The sequence below is a fragment of the Mus caroli genome, chromosome 4 (assembly GCF_900094665.2).
Source record: "Mus caroli chromosome 4, CAROLI_EIJ_v1.1, whole genome shotgun sequence".
NCBI lineage: Eukaryota > Metazoa > Chordata > Mammalia > Rodentia > Muridae > Mus > Mus caroli.
Window position 1 is genome coordinate 108,995,363 of NC_034573.1, and position 20,876 is coordinate 109,016,238.

The 20,876-nt window shown below is 51.0% G+C and overlaps 1 protein-coding gene across 1 annotated transcript in view; it reads right to left on the reverse strand.

Moving 5' to 3' along the window:
* Cfap57 (cilia and flagella associated protein 57) overlaps positions 1–20,876 on the reverse strand; it is a 69,605-nt gene that overhangs the window by 8,570 nt on the left and 40,159 nt on the right. The window contains exons 15-22 of the mRNA XM_021160891.2: positions 20,337–20,527; positions 19,523–19,696; positions 17,867–18,025; positions 15,130–15,273; positions 10,248–10,364; positions 8,185–8,319; positions 7,942–8,085; positions 431–563 (exon numbers count right to left, since the gene is read on the reverse strand). Coding sequence (XP_021016550.1) covers positions 431–563; positions 7,942–8,085; positions 8,185–8,319; positions 10,248–10,364; positions 15,130–15,273; positions 17,867–18,025; positions 19,523–19,696; positions 20,337–20,527 — 1,197 coding nt within the window. The remainder of the gene's footprint in view (positions 1–430; positions 564–7,941; positions 8,086–8,184; positions 8,320–10,247; positions 10,365–15,129; positions 15,274–17,866; positions 18,026–19,522; positions 19,697–20,336; positions 20,528–20,876) is intronic.

Below are 20,876 nucleotides of genomic sequence, written 5' to 3' on the forward strand. Positions count from 1 at the left end.
AGAGAGAGAGAGAGAGAGAGAGAGAGAGAGAGAGAGAGAGAGAAATTTTCATGTTTTTAAATTCACGAAACCTGGTTTGAATATTCACAAATCACTGCAGAATACTAATGTGCTTGATTTCAGGACACTGCCCCAGACCTCCTGGGGATGTTATATAATATACAGCGTGCACTTTTCTAAAACCTGCACGATTCTGAGTTCTGAATTGCAGCTAACACTGAGGATTTCAGACAGGAGCCTAGGGCCCCGACAGTGAGAGAGTGGATATGGGAAGTTCCTCAGATCCTCTGGAGAGCTGGCACAGTGTTGTGCCTTGGAGAGGCTCCCAAACACCATGGGCGGATGTGACTCTGTATTGAAAGAAGCCAAAGGGAGACCTGCTCATGGTCACTGGGCCTTGGTCTCGGTGCCCAACTCCCCATGGTATTACCTGACTCTGGAACTTCTTGTGAGCGCGTCTTCTTGGATACTTTCAGGGCCGATTCAAGGTCATAGATTTGGGAGCGGGTTAACTTCAGCTCCCTGCGGAGCTCATTAATTTCTTTGATCAGAGAGACATTTTCCTTTAAAAAAGAATGGAAGACAGCAAGCGTGATGAGCAGGTGCTCTGTGGGTGCAAGGTGACCCTTCCTGGGCTTAAGAACCCAGGGGCCTGGATCTAGGTTAGCCCTCTGGATCGTGCACCCAGCAGGAGCCTCTGTCCTGTTCAATGCCAAGCCTTTAAGACACCAGCTAACTTGATTTCAGGCAGACTTGTACTTTCCCTACCCATCTATGCTCTTTCAAACACCCATAACAGCGCTTTCCTGAGGACTTTGAATATACTCTACTAGAGAGGCTATTACTATCATTTGGCGGTGGTTCTGGAAATTGAACCCAGGGCCTTATGAATGCTAAGCATTGATCTACCACTGAACTAGACCCCCTGACCCTATAACCATAGTTTTACAGGAAAGGAAACAGAGGCACCAGAGAGGTCATGTAAGTGGCCTGAGCCATACGGTTAGCAAGTAGCAGAGCCAGGATGTTGACCTCAGCAACACTCTTTAGCACTGTGCTACTCTGTTCTCAAACCCCCATTGGTTTGGTTAAACTAAAGGGCGTCTACTAAGTCCATAGATGCAACAACAAACTCTTGCCCTCAGTATCATGCTATTTAGTGAGCAACACAGACAAGTAAGCAGCTATTTAATATCTGCTATATCCACTGGAGATTTACCTATTTATGATGGCCTGATATCCATCCATTTAATAAGTCTTTACTAGATACCCATGCTGGCTAGTTTTATGTCAACTTGACACAAGCTAGAGTTTTCTGAAGGGACGAAACCTCAGTTGAGAAAAGGCCTCCATAAGAAGTGGTTGTAGGGGGTTGGAGAGACGCCTCAGAGGTTAAGAGCACCGACTGCTCTTCCAGAGGTCCTGAGTTCAAATCCAAGCAACTACATTGTGGCTCACAACCATCTGGAATAAGATCTGATGCCCTCTTCTGGTGTGTCTGAAGACAGCTACAGTGTACTTAGATACAATAATAAATAAATCTTAAAAAAAAAAAAAAGAACTGGTTTTAGGGTTGTACCATCCCTGGATAGGTGGTCTTGAGTCTGTAAGAAAGCAGGCTGAGCAAGTCATGCGGGGCAAGCCAGTAAGCAGCACCCCCTCCATGGCCTCTGCATCAGCTCCTGTCTCCAGGTTCCTGCCCTGTTTGGGTTTCAGTCCTGACTTAATTGATGATGAACAGTGATATGGAATGTAAGCCAAATAAACCCTTTCTTCCCCACCTTGCTCTTGGGTCCTGGGGTATAGAGAAAGCTAGACAGTGGGAGTGGGGCTGACTCTGACTCCTTTGCCTGCTCTTGGGGCCCTTTTCCTCTGACTGGGTTGCCTTGCCCAGCCTTGATATGAGGGTTTGTGCCTAGTCTTATAGTAACTTGTTAGACCGAGTTTGGTGGATATCCCTGGGAGGCCTGCTCTTTTCTGAAGGGACATGGAGGAGTAGATCTGGAGGAGAGGGGAGGTGATGGGGGAGGTACTGGGAGGAGAGGAAGGGAGGGGAAACTGCAGTCAGGTTGAAATATATGAGAGAAGCGTTTAAAAAGAGAATGAAAGTGAGATCTGGTCCCTGCTCTTGAGGACTTTACAGTGCAGTTGGGGTAGGAACATGTTTGTGTTGCTCTGGCTTGCTGATGTGAAGGACAAAGACACACAGAAAGACAATCTTGTCTGTGTCAGATGGACTCTTAGGAGTTGACCCCAGGGCTGAGGCTTAAAGGACTTACTTAGCAAAGAAGAGAGAAAAGAATGTTCCAGAACATGGAATAGGAGGACAAGGAGACCGAAGTATAGCATGACTGATATGGGGTGAGTTTCTTTTTTTCTAATTTCCTGCACCCCAAATCTCTGCCTTCCACTTTACACTTAGCACAAGGGTCCTCCTCTGATACCACCGTGGAGGAGTCCCTAGCCCTGTAGGTATGGAGTGACTGGACGTGTGTGTGTGTGTGTGTGTGTGTGTGTGTACGTGTGCATGTATTGTACATGTGTGTGCATGTCTATGTGGGTGTGGAGGCCAGAGGAGGACATCAGGGTCCTGATGAGACACAGTCTCTCACTGGGCCTAGAGCTAGGCTAGTGGGCACCAAACCCCAGCTATCCTCCCGCCTCTTCTACCCACAGCACTGAGGTTATAGGCACACACAGTCTCGGCAGCTTTGCATGTGGGTGCAGGGGACTTGAACTGACGTCTGCACACGCATATAAACAGTGCTTCATCTACTGAGCCATCTCCCCAGCCCAAGTCTCTGCTTTCCTAAGTGGCAGTGCCTGTCTCCAGGCTCGGTCTGTGTAGGACAGCGCTGTTTAGGACCACACTGGAACACCGCTGGGTGGGAGGGTTAGGCCAGAGCCTGGACAACAAGTCCTCTGCTGTGAGGAAGCGCCTGTGGGGCCCTTGGGAGAGCAGGGACTGCTGAGGATAGCCCAGAGATCCCTCAGAGCCCCTCAGTCTCAGCGCAGACCCAGACCTTTCGAGTTTCAGCAGAGCGCTACATTTCCACACTCCTCCTTGTAAGGATCCCCTCCATACTGGAAGCAGGCCCAGTGCTCATTGCCAGTCCTCATTCTCCAGGCCAGACTCCAGGCCTGTTTTTCTGAGTTCAAGGGTTTTCTCCATCTAATGTTTTACTTTTTAAGCCAACCCAGGCCCTGGCAATGGTCACTCACATATCCTTTCCAGATGCTGTCTAGTAAAATTCCCTGCCAGTCTCCCCTGGGTCTTTTCCGCGCTGGCTTTGTATCGTAATGGGATTGCTTCAATACATTTTCTTTTTTTATTGGACACTAAGACCTAGGGCATTGCTCTGCATGTGAGGGATGCTCAGTAAATATTTGTGGTCTGGATAAGCAGGTGAAGAATGTGGCAGGCACGGAGGCTGAGGAGAGGGTCTTTTGAGAGCCACAAAGAACTTCTGGGCATGCTCACAGGCCTGGGGCTTTGCAGTGTCTTAGTTGGCTTTGTTTAGCTTTACTTCTGCCTCATTCAATAAAGGAAGAACATGGAGGCAGAGACTAGAGGCCGTGGGTGCCCTTCCCAGCTCTCTCAGGTTCCTCTCCTAGGCACGCCGAGCTACTGTGTCAATGAGCCCCATCGGTTCCGTGTCTGAGCCAGCTTGCCCACTGTGATGTGTCTCTGCTGTCTGGCAGCCCCATTCTATTAGTGGAGTGACTGGAGACAGAGCCCTAGGATCTCCCCATCCCCTTGCCAGTCACAGCCCTGTGATTGGGGTTTCAGGCTCCTGATACCCTGTGGTATGAGTGCCTGAGTGCCTGTCTCTGGCCCCACTGCCAGCTTTTTGACACCTCCATGATGAGTCCCCAGGGTATGACCCCATCTTCCCCCACCCAGCCTTTATTATTTTATTTTATGTATACGGGTGTTTTGCCTGTATATGTCTGTGTATTGTGTGAATGCTTGGTGCCTGAGGAAGTCGGAACAGGATATTGGATCGTCTGGAACTAGAGTTACAGATAGTCCTGAACTGTACAGAGTTACAGAGTGTGGGTGCTGGGAATCGAACCAAAGTCCTTTGGAAGAACAGCAAATGCTCTAAACCACTGAACCATCTCTCTGGTCCCACAGGACGCCACCTTAATGGAGTATGACTGAGGCCAGAAATCAAATGTAGCCCAGGACCTTGCATCTGCTGGTTTGTTCCTTCGTCGGCCCTTTACAGCCAACGTCATGGTTCCTGAGAGCTATGAACTGGTCACTGTGCTAAAGATGGACGTCTCTTTTGGCTGGGGTAGTATCTGATGTCATTTGAATCAGAAGCATGAGCCTAACGCGGTGAGAGGCAGGGATGACAGAAGGTGGAGAGGACTGTCTCGGCCAGGAGCCCCGAGGGAGCAAACCCCACGAAAGGCACTGCTGCTGTGATGTTAAAAACTATGCTGAGATTAACAGCAACCTCGAGGCTCAGCAGCCTCACGGGGAAGGTATTCTCAGATTCCTGTGGCTATGAGGACATCGAGAAAGTGAATAATGGGGGTTTGAGTGTGGCTGCGTCTGCCTCCAGAGTGGTGCCCTGTCCCTACATGTCTATTGCCTTCTATGCTCCCTCTTTATGTCAGTCTTATTCCGGTGGCTCAGACAGAAGGATAGCCAAAGATACCCCCACAGAGACACAGTGAGTTCCCTAAAGAAATGTTTTCTAGGGTGGTCTATGTTCTGAGGAACCCAAAGGTCATAGTGATGTCAACTGCATGTGGCTTTGTTTAAAAGAATAATGAGTTCAACAAGCTTGCTAAGCCTTCTCTTCCTGCTGGCATCCTGGGAGAGCCATACCCTTCTCATCGTCCAGCCCTACCCTACTCAGCTACTGGGTGGCAGGAAAGATCTCATCAGTTCCAAGTTTGGAGAATCCCAGAGCAGACTGCACACACTAAGGTGTTTATGTGGAGACTTTGAAACAAGGTAACCAGGGCCGCCTTAGGCTTTTGGAACAGAGAAGGGATGTATGTCTTGGCTGAACTTTCTGATAGTGATGTCAGAGAAGGGACGGGAATGCCCATAGCTCCCCCTACTGGCTGTTCTAAGTCAAAGCCTTTAAGGGGACGTTGATCCTCACTCAGTGTGGGAGATCTGGCCTGTGATATTGGGAACCTCGTGTCTTTTAGTAGGATCATCTGCCTGCACAGATAAGCCAGCCTGTTATCCTCCCTTCTTTTCCCACCATCCTCCTGTGCCTGACCTGGAATCTCAATTCGTCATTTCTACTCTGAAATGCCTTTGGCGTTGCCACATTCCTCTCTCCAACCTACTTCTTCTTCTTCTTTTTTTAAACCTCTAACCTGACAGGTTTTCCTGTCTCACCTGTTTCTTTCCACACCAGACCGAATTCTCTGCTAATGGGGTCCATCTATGCGAGACAAAGACAACCATGTCCCAGAAGCACTCTGATCTATGTTCAGGATGAACCACAGTTCTTGGCAACACGACCCAAGGCTAAGAGCCGTTCCAACGGGCTCTTGCTGCCTCGGACACTCTGCAAAACACTGAGGTCTGTGGATTCAGGAACTCCCCACTCTCAACCCCACCCCATTCTCTGCTTTTCCTCAAGCTCTTGCCGCTGCCCAGAAGCAGGATCCTTCTCCCAGCTGGCCCTCAGCCACTGTCCACCCACCCTGGGGCCAGACTCCAGTGGCCCTCTGAGACTTCAAGGGCCTTGTTTCCCTGATGGGCTCACGCCACTGGATATACATAATGGCCCATGTTTTCCAGAAGCTCTCAGAGGGTGGGAATACTTTGTATTGATCTTGGAATTCTCTGTGGCTGAGGCCCAGCTTGTTGTGTAAGAGAACATGAAGACAATGTGTAGGGAAGGATAAGGTGCGTGTTCTAGGTGTTTGTATTGCACAGCAACTCTGATTTCCATATTTGTATAAGCATGCCAGGGAATGGTGTGGGGAGGCCCTGAGCTCCTATCTGGATATACAAATGAGATGGTGGCCTCATTCATTTTCCTCGGTTATTTTCCAGTGAGTTGCTCAGCCACCATGCCTGCCTTGGCTTTCTTTAGCCTGTGTGGGACCAAGTGTTGGGGCCCTGGTAGCCACGCAGGTAGTTCCTAACCACCATGTACTAAGGCACCCAGGGCCAGCACCTGGGTGTGTGCATCTGGAATCAGTAGTGCTCTTCTTTCCTACCGCAGGCCACAGGCCTCCCTGGCCCATGAATGGTGGACTTTTAGACTCGTTCCCCCCCCCCCCGCCCCCACAGTGATTCTTGACTGATTTCTTTGCTGGGGTAAAGGAAAAGAAATGGAAGTTTTGAGCCCCAATTCTGTACTAGGCCGGTGGCTGCTGTTTGTCTTGGTCAAGTGTTGCAGCAGCCACTGGAGTCGGTGTCATTTACCCCAGGTTACAGATAAACAGAGCAGTTTCTGGAGGCCCAGAGTTTCCTGGCCAAAGAGCAGTGAAGCGCTGCTGCCTTGGTCTACATGGAAACTGTGTCTGCTCACTCCCCACACCCTGGGTGAGAATACAGTGCCTAGTTAGGCTTGGCCTGCAGAGGCCCTGCAGCCTCCCCAGACTCTGGCCTGGCTCCCTTGCTCCACCTCAAGATCAAAGAAAACAGTCCTGGTACCCAGAGCAGCAGTTCTTTAAAAAGAAATGTCCTCATTACAGATGGTTGTGGGCCACCATGTGGTTGCTGGGAATTGAACTCAGGACCTCTGGAAGAGCAGTCAGTGCTCTTAACCACTGAGCCATCTCTCCAGCCCCTGGAACTGACTTTTGCTTTGGGCTTCTGCTTGGTGTGGAGAGAAGGACCAGCCCCGGAGATCCTCAGGCCTATGTGCCGAGGTCTTCCACTTGTCAATGAGACAAGGTGACAGATACTGCTGTTTCCCTCGTTTCACTGCCCAGCTTCCTGTGCTCAAAGCCCTCGTTTTAGGTAGCCCTGGCTCTTAGCAAGGCCGTGTGTGGTTGCTGGTACCAAAGGACCTACCAGTCACATCTGCTTCTCTTTCCTGGTCTCTGAATACTTTTATGGTCCAGAGCAGAAATGATTTAAATGGGTAGTAGGAAGGGGTACAGATTTTAAAATGGGGAGACACAGTCGTGCCTTGGTATGGCCTGGGCTGTTGTGTACTCTGCTCAAATGTGTGTGTAACTCTACAGCATCGCATCGTATCTGGGTTCATTCCAAACTGCACCCTGTTCCCATCCCAGTATTTCAATTAGGATGTTAAAGAAATGTAACCATAAAAGTATGTGCTCCGCATGTGATTCTGATGTTCTCTTTTGATATAAATTCTTATCAATTGCCTCAGATGATACTGACACCCAAGTGGGAATCTGGCAGAAGTGTCTCGATGGGCAGTCTCAGTGGAGTGCCTGGGTGGGGGCAGCAGGAATGGGGCCAGGCCCTCTGAAGTGTCTGCTGAGGATCCTGGGAGCTGGGTGTAGAGCTCATTAAGCACTATCTTTGCCAACACCGTGGGTGTGGTTCAATCTGCACCAAGAGATAAGGGTACGACCTGAGGCACCAGAAAGGAAGACTAGGCAGGTGGAGACTGGCCAGACACGTCCCAGGAGGAGGGAAGAATAAAAGGCAGCAAAGCTGGGTGGGGAGACGGGAGCTGGAAACAAGAGAAGGGAGCTAAGGAGTCAGGAGAACTGAGACCTGGATGTATCGTGGGTAACGGAGGCAGGTCGCTAGCTTCTCAGGGATAGGGATGGGATGATGGCAAGAGGAATAGGGCTACCAGTGGGCATGATGATGCCTAGGTGGGCTCCCCGGTGAGCCCCAGGCCATGGTGACAGCCAGGATGAGCCCCTGGAGATCAGAGAGGAGGAGCCGTGAGAAAGCTGTGGGTCCCTGGATGTCTGGGGGGTCTAGAGCACGGGTGGTCTCAGGCGGCAAAGGGATGCATCCGTTACCTGCATGATGCGGACATAGTCGGTGCGATGCAGCTCACCCTCCTTGATCACTTTCTTCTTGAGCGTGGCAAGGTTCCTCTCCAGGTGTTCCCGCTGGCGGGCGTACTCCTGTTGCAGGTCTGAGTTCAACCCTGCAATCTCCACCTGGCGCATCACATGGGGAGACACTCAGCCAAGGAGGGGAGAAGTGAAGCCTAACACAGGGCAGTGTGGGAGGGCGAGGGCGGGGCACTCAGAGCTCACCATGTCTGCCCGCTGCACATACTTCTCAAAGAGGCCACGGATCTTCTCCTTCAGCAGCCGGGGTTCCTGGATGTATGCCACGCAGTTGTGAAGGTCTGTCTTGAAGCGTCGGACCAGCGCTTCCAGATCCCGTTCCTGCAATCAGACGTTTACTCCTGGGACAGCACGGCATGGTCTATTCCGAGGGGCAGGGGCTTCAGGCAGAGGCTAATGAAGGGGTCTGGTGCCTCCTCATCTGGGATGGACACCTGACTGCTGGCGCCCACCCTGGGCACAGAAACCTAGATGGGCAGCCAGCCCCAAAGGTCGCCGCTCTGAAGTGCTTGTGCATCTGCCTGGGCCGGGTACCCTGCCTGAACAGCTGACAGGGCTTGAGACTGCACACATGGCATCCCTATTGCTCCGGATTCCTTTAAGGGCCTCAGGCTTATAAGATGAAAGGAAACTCATGTGGCCACACTTTCCTTTAGTGCCAAGAAAAATATCTCATTCCCTCTCACAGATCCTTACCCAGGGCTGCCCCATGCCTAAGGACCTCAGTAGTGATGGTTCCCCTGACTGTCAGAAGCACTGCTGTGGATGGATGACAACTCCCTCCAGATTGTTGTAGACTGGACCAGCTCTCCATCTTCAGCCATGCTTTCTGACTGCTACCTTCCCTTATCATTACCCAAGAGGGTGTCTCCTTTTTCTCTTCTCTCTACCCCTTTATTGACTTTCCATGTGTGTGTGCGCGTGTGTTTATATACACACTGACATATAAAATTTCTCTCCATATATATTTTTTCTATCTCTTCATATTTCATGCAAAAGTTCAAATCACTCATCAGCCCTTTCAGCTTGCAAAGAGCAGGGCCACACCCTCTTCTCCTGTGTGGCTCCGCAGCTTTGGCAGCATATGCTGCCAGTGTTTGATGTGGACAGTGGAAAAGTTCAGTCTGGTTAGAAAAACATCTCAGTGGCCTGTGGAAAGAGTGCACAGCTGCATCCTAACTCAGAGCCAGAGGACCAGGGTGTCTTACACTGGTTCAGAGGGAGAACTAGCTACAGGTACCCCGTGGGGTTTCCTTCCCCTCTCATTTCTCTGCCTGTATTGTTTTTATTTATAACACACACACACACACAAAATGGAATGGACCAGGTGTGGTAGCACACATCTGTAACCACAGCACATGGGGAGGCAAAGACAGAGTTGGGAGTCCAAGGCAAGCCTGGGCTACACAGTCAGTTTCAGGCCAGCCTGGGCTACAGAGTGAGGTACTGTCTCAAAACATGTAGGGAGTCAGAGAGACGGCTCAGTGTGGAAGAGTGCTTGTTGTGCAACCGTAATGAGGACCAGGGTTTAGAGTCCAGCATCCAGATAAAAGCTGGGTGGGTGTGGCCACACACACCTAAAACCCTAGCACTGGGAAGTGGAGATGGGAGGGTCACTGGGATCCCTGGTCAGCCAGTGTAGCTGAGGAAAGTGACAGCTCCAGGCTGAGTGACAGACTCTGTCTCAAAGGGAGGAGATGGAGAGTGATGGAGCAGATACCTGACTTCCTCCTCTGACCTCTGCATGTGGGCATTGTGAGTGCATGCGCGTGCGCACGCGCGCGTGCACACACACACACACACACACACACACACGCATACGTGCACACACATCCATCCATCCATACACTCACAGGAAGTAAACAAGACTGAGGTGGATGGTCTCTGAGGTTCTCCTAACATCAGCAATTTTGGGGTGGCCGAAGCTTTAACCACTAAGCACAGATGGCCTTTTAAATGATGTTCTCCAGGTCAAACAGAGCCAAGGCTAAGGGATGCTCCTTCCTATAAAACCAGCATTCTGGCCCTCTCCTCCCTCCCTTCCCCCAAGCTGTTCTATAGTCTCGGATGAATTTGAACATATACATTTGTGCAAGCCTGGAACCAGACAGGCCTGTGGGCAAGAGTGTGAGTTAAAATGGGAAGTGTTTCTTAGCAATGGCTGGCTCTGTCTCGAGGAGCCAGCTGCCCGTTGCGGGCAGGTGCCAGATCCTGAGTCCGCGCACTGCCAGACTCTGAAATCCTCGCACCTTCTGCTGCTCCTTGCGCATCTCCTGATCCGTGGCTCGCAGTTTCTGCAACAGTTCTGTGATGTTCAGCTCCAGTTGCGTGTTCTGTTTATGGAAACGCTCCAGCTCGGCTTCCATCTGTAGAGAACCAGGGGACGGAGGCATGAACGGGGAAGTCAGGAGGCAAAACTGCAACCTCCCGACAACCACTGTGAGGTGTGTTGGGAATGAGACCTTGCGACACTTGCCCTCCTATAAGCACTGCTCTTGACTGAGAGCATGCCCGCTCGGAGTCCTGCACCTGTCTGTGGCCAGGTCACAAAGTTTTCTTCTTAGCCGCCTGCCCCTCCCTTAACTGCACAGATTCCTCTTTTCTTGAATTCTTTCTAATTCAGTCACTCTAGATCCCGAATTCTCAACTCCTGCTCAATATAGGTCTCTCCGGAGAAATGCCTCCTTCACCCAGCTTGGAAGGATGTTTGAGTGGAGTCTGACCCTTAGGGTCCACAATCGTTCTAAACAGAAAGTTGAGGCTTGTTTCTAAAGTAGAGTTTGGAGGGACTGGAGTGGCCTGTGAGCATCTTCAATCCAGGGCAGAAAGAAGAGACAAGCTGGGGACAGACAGTCTGATCATCTAAGGGTCAAAGGAGTACAACCAAGAGCCATCCATCCCCTCTTCAAAGCGATGGCAGGAGATACCAGTGAGCGCCTGAAAGCCTTGCTCTCCCTTGTTAAATCTGTCTTACTCGGGGCACATCTAGTTCAGATGAGACTGGCTGGGGAGAAACCCAGTTCCCACTGAAAGCATTAGGAGATGTTTGATGGACACCCCACATCTGATGGGCACTAGCACACCTGTGGTGCTTGCTATGGGGTTTTCAGGGGGATCGGACAGTTCATTGTTTGGTGTGTAGGGTGGAAGGCCCACCCCCATTCTACCATCATGTTTTTAGGTTCCTGTCTACCTCTGGAAGGTCTGGGAAGGTGAAAGAGACTGCCCCCATGTCCTGGACACAGAGGGACGCCTCTTTATTAATAGGAGGTATTTTGCTAGATGGAAAAGCCCTCTGAGGCGATGCCTGGCATATGGATGGACTCTGTGAACATCTGGTGAAGGCAGGAAGAGCAGGCGTGTGTGGTGGGCAGAAGTGGGGAGATTAAGAGTGGGAGGGGAAGTAGAAACTGCCTGCCTCTGGAAGACGCGTGGCAAGATAAACGGGCCGTGTCTGCAGAGCTATAGAGAGCCTCCGTGTACAGGGAACACACAAGAATGGGGCTTTGCAGCAGCTAGAGCCAGAACGAGCACTGTCGGGGCTGGGGAGGCGGTTCGCTGGTTAAGAGGCCTTGCTGGAACAGCAGAGGAGCTGGGGTTTGTTCCCGGCACCCACATGGTGGTGTTCACAACGCTCTATGCCTCCAGTTCAAGGGGATCTGATGCTCCTTTCTGGCCTCTGTGGGAGCCAGGCACACGTGTGGTGCCCATGTAAGCAAAACTCTTACACAAAGCATATACAACTAAATAAGGTGTTTGTTTGTTTGTTTGTTTGTTTTAGCAATGAGCACTGTAGGAGGCTTAGGAACAGAGAACTGATGTAGTGGTAGTTTCTACATCCTAGAAGCCTCCAGTCTAAGAAGATGAGAGATCTGAGTCAGAGGCTGATATGAAATGGATTAAACGTCATCTATGGCAGAAGCAGAAGGTGCCATGTGTACACAGGGGACTTGAGCAGGGCCCCACCCTGGCAAGAGGCACCCTGGCTGAATGCTATAGGGGAGATATTGGAGGATAAAGTAGGGAAGAGAACAGCAGGTGGAGACGGCCTGCCTGCAGAGGACCAGGGTGGGTAGCCTGCTTCATTTCTGTGGGATGGCATTGGTCCAGATGACTGTAACATGGCACAGCACTGGAGGCAAGCTGAGGGGTCCATCACACTGAATAATGTCACCAGGAGCAGCAGCAGTGTCTGGCGTCTCAGAGGTGGGGCTACGTAGAAGTTCTATCAGAAGAGAGAAAGCCAGGAGACTAGCTTCTCTGGGAAAGAAAGATGGTGGGTGTCCTATGACAAAGGATGCCCCTAATATTCAGGGCTCCTGAGGTCATGTCTGAGTGGCACAGCTGACCTCTTATCAGTCCTGAGCCAGAAGAGACAGACTGGGTTAGGATGGAAGTGGCTGTACTCTTTGCCCTTGCTCGCTCCTCTGCAGGCAGAGCCTCACATTACTTCAAGGGTTATAAATGTAAACCGTAAAATATGTAAAGTGTGAACGTCTGGCTGGAAAGCCAGAAGATGAGCCCAGAATGTGAGAACAAACATCTCTCGCCCAGCATGGACACCAAGTCCACTTTCCTGTGTTATTCATCGTGATAATTCCCAGTGGGGAGGGCAGAAGAAGCCATTTGTCCCCCAGTGGACATCTGGCAGTGTCTGCAGAGGTTTTGGATCATAACAACCTAGGCAGGGGGTGCTTCTAGCATCAAATGGTTGGTGCTAAAGCCCTCGACAGCTCACAGGACTGCCCCTCCCATCCCCACAGCAGAGAATCAGTCACCCCAGAACACAGGCAGTGCCAAGACACCCTGCCCTACTAGATGAACAAATAACTGAACTAAAAGGGAAATCACAAGGACCCTTTCTCCACAGAGAAGCTGGAGAAGCATATATGAAGTGGAACATCTCAGTTCAGGCTGGCTTCGTGGTCATTCTCAGGGGTCTCGGTATACAAGCCTAGAGCTTGAGACTGCCCTCCAATAGGAGGAACATCACCAGAGACAAGCAGTGGGCATTTCTGAATGTGTCAATAACCCCCAGAGGAAAGGCTCACGGTCAGAGGTTCCTGCAAAGAACCAGGTCCAGGTGACAGCCCTGAGTCACTGGAATAAGGAGTGGGCACAGTGTGTGTAAGCGTTAACTAGGAAGGCCCCTGCCCTATTTCCCTAAACCAGGGAATTCCCTGCTTAGAATCAAGGTTATGTTCCGCCTCCATCACTGCAGGGGCAGTGAATGATCCCACAGGTGTGTTGATAGGAAGATCTTAAGGCAGAGCCCTCACAAATGCCTGTATAAAACAGGCCAGGAAGAGGACACACAGAAGTCACTATCACACACACATACACACACACACACACACACACACACACACACACACACACACACCACCTCCAATCTTCTGCTGCCCTGATCCTGGACTTTCAGCCTCTGGGACACTGAGAAAGATTTTTGTTCTTTGAAATTTCCCAGACTGAGATAGTTTGCTACTAAAAGGTCAAAGACAGTTGCCATTCCTTGGCCCTGAGATCACCAGCATACGGTGGGAGGGCCCAGGAAGGCAGCTCTGTGGTCAGCCGGGGCCACAGAGAACACCACACTGATGCCATGGGGGAAAATCAATCCCATCCCCTCTAGATCCCATCCCCAGGCTGATCTCTGCTTGATGTCTTTACTGAGCCTCTTGGAGCAAAGGCATTGCCGAGCATACCAGCACCACCGTAGCCTGTGGGCATCTAGACAGGTAAAGATGCTGACACCTGCCATACTCGCTCAGCAACAACACCTTGAGAAAATGGAAGGGAGAGTGGGGTCCTGCTTTGTACATGGGGTCAGGGTAGGTGTCTTTGAAGAGGTGACATCTAAGCTGGCACAGGGAAGATGAAAAACTGATCCTATGACGATCCAGGGAACAGTCTTGCAGCCAGAGGGGACCCTACTGCAGAGATCCTAAAATGGGAGAAACCAGGCTTTTCTGAGCTATCAGCAAGTTCGTTCCGGAGCAGGGGAGGAAGGCAAGAGATGAGGCTGCAGAGAGGAGAGATGCACGGAGCCTTTGGGTTTTATTCTAGTAGGATGCGACACCACTGAGGAGTTCACTCTGAGTCAGGTCCAGACAAGAAATGGTAGATGGGGCTGGTGAGACAGCTTGGCAGGCATAGGTGCTCACTAGCCCTAAGGACTTGAGTCCCGATGTGGGAACCCATATGGTGTATGGAGAAAACTGACTCTTGCACGCTGTTTTGGGCTGTCCACATGAGATGCTGTAGCAAATGCACCCTACCCCTAAGTAAAATAAGTACGAATCAGTGCCTTTTTTTCTAAAGAAGCTATGGTGGAGGCTTATGGAGGGCAACAGCATTGGGTTTAAAACCTGACTGGCTTGGTGTTGGTGATGCTTTCGGACCTGGGAGTTAAGTCAACGGTAGAATTAGGAAAGACTTTTACATTTGCATTCGACCGAGAAACAAACGATAGAAGGGGAGGTGGGGGGTGATCAAGAGTGAATCTGGTGGAAAATACCAACATTTCAGTTTTAGGTCATCAAGGTCCCCAAGTCCTAGGTGTCTTGTACCCAGTGGGAGGCTGACAGGTAAACAGGATGTCACTAAGAAAGTATGCAGGAGCCTGGGGCTAAAAGGCACACATCCGGACTGCTGGACTCTAGGAATCCTTATCATCCAGCCAGCCTGACTTCTAATCTCTCTCCTCTGTCCTGTCTGTTCCCCAGAACACAGTCTTAATCGTTCCTCTCTTGTGCCTAAGAGCCATGGAAGACTTCTGATTCCCTGTCAGAAGTCCAAACACCAGACCCTGGCCTGGGCTCTCAGCAACATCCCACTTTGAGAAGCAGTTCTCCGCCCTTGGAGGCAAGAGTACCTTTTGGCTGGGTATATACTGCCCCCTGGTGGCCAAATCTTCAACACGTGCATCTCCCATTTGCCATTCCCACTCTCTCCCCACACAAGCCCGTCTAACAAGCTAAATCCCCATCTAACTTGCTTTGGGGAGCTGGAAGCCTCAGATGCCTTGGCTGTGTGAGGCATTCTCTCTCATTTCCCTCGAGTCAGTGAGTGACAGGGTTAGAGGGGACAGAGGTTCCAATGGGCTGGGTGTGAGCTACGGTCCTCCCTCACCTCCTGGATCTGCTCTTTCATCACTTTGATCTCGTTCTCCCTCGGTTCTATTTGCTTCTTCAGCTCCTTTATTTTGTAGTCAAGGACAAACTTGAATTTCTCTAGCTCTTGGTTTTTCTTCTTCAGATCATAAATTCGCTTCTCCTGGAGGTGAGAAGAGAAAGGGAAGTGGGTGATATCACAAGGCCCTGGCATGTGGAACTCCTTTAGGTTTGAAAACACACAGTCGTGACACCGAAGATGGGCGAGGTCACAGACTGCGGCATGGACTTCACAGGAGCTCACTCCCTTTTGTATAGATTGTGAAAGACAATGTCTTTCATCCCACACTGTGTAGTTCTTCTGCCTCCTGGCCTTGGTGCATCTCTGTCAGCAAGCGGAATCCGTTCTCACTCGTATCTCATTGGATTCATGACTCGCTGGAAACCCAGAAAAAGAAGTGGGCAGGATGATGTGCAGCTGCCAAGGCTAGGTCTGCCTGCCTGATGGTTCTGGGACACTTTCTGTGGTGTGGGCTAGCTGCACTGTAAAGGGTTTGCACACACTGAGCCCTCTTGGACAGAGAGCATGCTTAGGGCTCTGTGGCTGAAAGACTCAGATGAGCTCAGCCTCCTTACCATCCCTGCCTTGGGGATGGAGCTCGGCATGTGGGGAACACAGCCACTGTGGGTGTTCATTTGCTAGCCTCTAGCTTTTGGAGGCATCTCCAGTCTTTCTCAGCTGAGTTTCCCCGACAGGGTCAGAGACCAGCCCTCTTGTTGGACCCTGTGCCATTCCTGACCCTAATTTGATAGCAACGGGCTGGAGAGATGGCTCAGTGGTTAAGAGCACTGACTGATCTTCAGGAGGTCCTGAGTTCAATTCCCAGCAACCACATGGTGGCTCACAACCATTTGTAATGGGATCACATACCCTCTTCTCACCAGACACTGTCACTGTTTTCAGTGCACTCATACATAAAATAAATAAAAATAAAATCTTAAAAGAAAAGAGGATAGCAACACAGCTGTTTGTTTGGACCACTGAGATTTCAGGCAATCTGGTGGAAGTGGAGCAGGGGCTCTATCAAGCAAGTCTGGACTGGGTGATATTTTCCTGTCACAGCTCTAAGAATTGACTCAGTCCCCCATCCTTAGGGCAAAACCACTGACTGGCGGAGCAGACACACAAGTAAATGCAGCCCCAGAATGTGATGTGTTATGCAGGGGGTGGGGGTGAGGCATTGTGGTGGTTTGCGCTGCCACAGCGGCGGAGAGCAACCTGGTTCAGGGTGATGTGTTGGTTCCCAGGGAAGTTAGAAATGAGGCTGGAGACGGAGGGGAGGAACTCAGAGGTCATCCCAGAGGCCGGAGCTTGCTGACCTCTGCTGTGGGCCGTGGGAAGCTACTGGAGGGTTTTCAGTGGTGGAATAACTGCGCTGACTAGTTTTATGTCAACTTGACACAAGCATTAAGAAAATGCTCCCATAGGGTGAGGCTGTAGGCAAGCCTGTAGGGCATTTTCTTAATTAGTGATTGATGAAGTTGAGCCCATTGTGAGTGGTGCCATCACTGGGCTGGTGGTCCTGGGTTCTATAAGAAGGCAGGCTGAGCAAGCCATGAGGAGCAAGCCAGTAAGCAGCACTCCTCGGTGGCTTCTGCTTCTGCTCCTGCCTCCAGGTTCCTCCCCTGTTTGAGCTCCTGATCTGTCTTCCTTCAGTGATGGACTACAGTGTGGAAGTGGAAGCTAAATAAACTCTTTCCTTCCCAACTAACTTTTGGTCATGGGGCTTCCTCGCAGCAATAGAAACCTTAACTAGGACAATGACCTAACTACACTTGCTGCTGGGGACCAGGGTGGGAAGTGGGAAAGCCGCTAGACTAAGAGGGGGTCGCGATTCTCTGCATTAGGAATGGCTGGTCTCTTTCTTGTCAAGTTTCTTCTTTGAGAATCTGAAGAGAGCCCTGCTCCATCTCCATATACAAGACGTCCTGTGCAGAAAGATCATGCAGGCTGACAAAGATCCGTCCAACCCCTCGTTTCCGAGGAAAGTACAGGACAGCTTTGAGAAATTACTTAATGCACAACATCTGGTCAGCAGAGGGGCCTGTGTCAGAACCCACCTAAGTAATGCTGACGCCCATGTGTGGCCACAGGAGAATTCTGCCCGATGAGGCAAAAGATGCAGTGGATGTGGATGGAGATGTGGGATGGAGTCTGGGCTTACTCAGGAGGATAGCAAACCTGGATGTTGAGGTGGTGTGTCCATAGAAAACATGTGCCCATCAGCTGAGCATTCTGCACAAAGGCATTCCCATCTCCCTGGGCTACCCAGTAGTTAAAGGACCAACACTATAGGAGTCCCCTACTACTGGCAATACCATGTGGACAGTGTGGCAGGTGAATTACCCTCAGCTCATAAAGTGGGCCATCTTAGGATGCCTGGCTCAGTGGGGGTCAGGGATCTGGGAGCCAGCAGACCTAGGTTCTTATCTGAAGTCTGTCCCCTACAGACTGTGAGACGTTGGGCGTAAACTCGGCTTCCTGGGACTTGGCCTCATGAGACGCAACCCCGAGTTGTTGGAGGAACTGAGAGTGCTGTGTTAGCACTCACGAGCTCCATGCCAAACGCACAGTGGGCACTTCGGAGACGGTTCTTCTGCCACCAAGTCAGGTAAATGATCTCAGAGAAGCCAGAACCCTTCCAGCTCTGGGTCCCTCTGGGCAGTGGCCGGAAAGGTCAGTGAGTAGCTCTCACCTTGTCTTGAATGGTCTCGTCCCTCTCCTGGATCTCTCTCTTGAGCCCTTGGATGTCTTTCTCCAGGGACCTGATGATGCCCTGCAGCTTCATCTGCTCCGACTTGAGGAGCTCGATGTCGTTGGTGCGCTCTTCGATCTCCTTCTGCAGGCTACTGAACTGAGGCGGCAGATGGCAGATGGCGCCAGTGAGCACCTCTGGGGCTGATCCCCATCTTCCCACCCCAACTGAGGATGCAGCTGGCCCTCCTCCAGGAACAAAAAAAAAAAAAAACCCATCACTCAACATCCATGGGCTTTGGGGAGTGGGTTTTGTTATCCTATTTTCTTCAGGGACGACCTTTTTGTAAATTGACGAATACTCTCCCCCACCCCCCCATACTTGAAAATTTCATACTTGCATACAATGTACCATGGCCACCCCCTCCACAACCATCTCTTACCTCCATCCCAGTTCTGACATACACCTACCTCCCTTTTTCACAACTACTTTCCCTCTTACTATAAGGAGACAGGCTCTTTTTATGTAGCCAGGCTGGCCTTGAACTCACGATCCTCTTGCCTTAGCTCCTAAGACATCCTATTGCAGGGACAGGCTATCATGCTTATATTGTTTGTTCCAGGGAGTGGGTTTTTTCAAGAATTTAGAACAGTTCAGTATTTCTCCAGGTCAAGTGAGTGATGGACTATCCACTGTAATAATGTCCAGTCTACTGAATGTTCTCACTTTCCTAACGCTGCGACTCTTTAATCCGGTTCCTCATGTTGTGGCGACCCTCAACTATGAAACTGTTTTGTTGCTACTTTATAACTATAATTTTGCTACTGTTATGAATTGTAATATAAATATGGATATGCAGGATATCGGATATGCGACCCCTTTGGGTCATGACCCACAGGTTAAGAACTAGGCTCTCTAGATGGACCTGGGTTCTTCCAGGACCATACTGGCCCCTGGAGTGGGTCAAGGTCACAGAGATTCGCTCTATCCGATGAGCCACGGTAGCCACGTCCACTGTAGGAGGGAGAGCCTGGTTGTCCCAGGAGTCACACCAAACAGGGCGATTTCTAACAGGAAGCTTTGATTCCTAATGGGCTTGCTTTGAACTTAGCATCTCTGGGGGTAACCATTTTAGAGGAAACGAGGCAGTTCTACGGGGATCTGTGAATGGCGTCCCTTCCTCTCTCGGCATCGGGGAACTAAACAGCTGCCTCATCTTGCAGTCAGAGCGTCTTACACTTCCCACCACGCTTCTGAGGAGGGGTCTTTGGGTTGGAACGCCCTGAGCCGAGGCATCTCCAGGCTGAGCTGCTGCCCATCTCATCCTCGCACCACTGCCATTTCCAGCAGATCCCACTTGTCCGCAAAGGAAAGCTCAGAGCATCTTTCTGTGCACGGGAAGCCCATGAGAAGGAGGGAAAGGGTGAGGTGTGGTGGTACACTCCTGTAACCCTAGCACCTGGGAGAATGAGGCAGGAGGATCATGAGTTTGAGGGCAGAATGAGTATCTCAGTGAAATCTAAGCCAGCCTGGGGTCCCGGAGGTGGGACCTCTGTGTGGTCGCCCATGGCTGTCTGTCCACTTGCCCCTTGTCCCCCAGCCTCCTCTGGCATGCTTCCGGGGCCCACCCCTGGGTCATCATGCAGCAGCCCGCACCTTCTTCCTCATGATCCCCGTTTCTCCCTTGAGTCGCAGGTTAGACTCCTTTTCATCCCTAAGCTTCCTCTCGTACTTGGTTTTAATGTCTTGGATCTCTCTGTCTTCATCTTCTTCAATCTGCTTCTTGGTTTCCTCGAATTCCCGAAGCTGCTGTCTGACATCTTCCTGTGCCTGGCTCAGAGCGGGGGAAGGGAGAGAGAAAGCGTGCTGAGGGAAGGAAGGGGCTGTGAGGCCGCCATGCAGAGGGCCTGGGAGGACAGGAACACAGAAGCCTTTCTCATGAAAATTGCAGAAATGGAAGTCAAGGCCCTGTCCTGTCTCCTGTCCGTCCGGGTCAGGCCTCTTTCTTCCACCTTCCCTTCCTCTTGCCAACAACCCGCATGTCCTGTTTTATCTCTGTTCTTCTGGGACAGGGTTTCTCTGTGTAGCTTTGGCTGTCCAGGAACTCTGAAGTCCAGGCTGATCTCAAAACTCTGAGATCCACCTGCCTTTGGCTCCCAGGGGCTGGAATTAAAGGCGTGCACCATCACGCGGCCCAGACACATCTTTAGAGAGCTTGGCTCACTGTGATTATATTTATAAAATTATTTGGTTATCTCTTCCCTGAGATGAGAGTTCCTTGAGGGTAGAAACCTTGTCTCCTGTGCCCATCCTCGACTCCCAGGGCACAGTGCCTGCTGCACACAGTAGCTGGGGGGTAGGGGGAGGCAGATGGCTGACCAATTGAGACACTCTAATTGCCCTACCCCCAAGCCACCCGTGCTGCCCTTTCTCACAGGCAGGGAGGAAGAGTGTGGCTCCCTGGCATTACCTCCTCTAGAAGGCCAGTTTTCTCCTGGAGTTTGGCCTCGTAGAACTCGGTCAGCTCCTCCAGGGCTTGGCTCTTCGTCTCATCGTTATCCCGGAGCTGCTTTTCGTACTCCTCCTGCATTCTCTGGGACTTGAGCTGTAGTTCCTGGTACTTCTCATACTCAAGGAGCAGCTTCTGGTTGTTACAGCATTCTGCAGGGAGAGGCAGGGGCAGCCGTGAGGCACGTGGGCAGGCAGTGGCAGCCTCCAGTGCCCCTGGAGCCCTCACCTCCAGAGCCAAGGTTCAAGGCCTGTCTAACTCCAATGACTGCCTCTGCTTGTATCTCCCCAAGTGGCTAAGCTCCCTGCACCCAACTCTGGACAGTGGAATCACATTTACGAAGATGATGGAGGAGGCATTTGAAGGTTCAGGGCCTGGAAAATATCCAGAGTATGCAATACAGATTTTATATCCCCATTTTATAGATGATCAAACTGAGCCTTGGTAAGGCTAGGGGATACCCTAGAAGATGCAATAAGGAAGTACTGGGACTGGGACCCA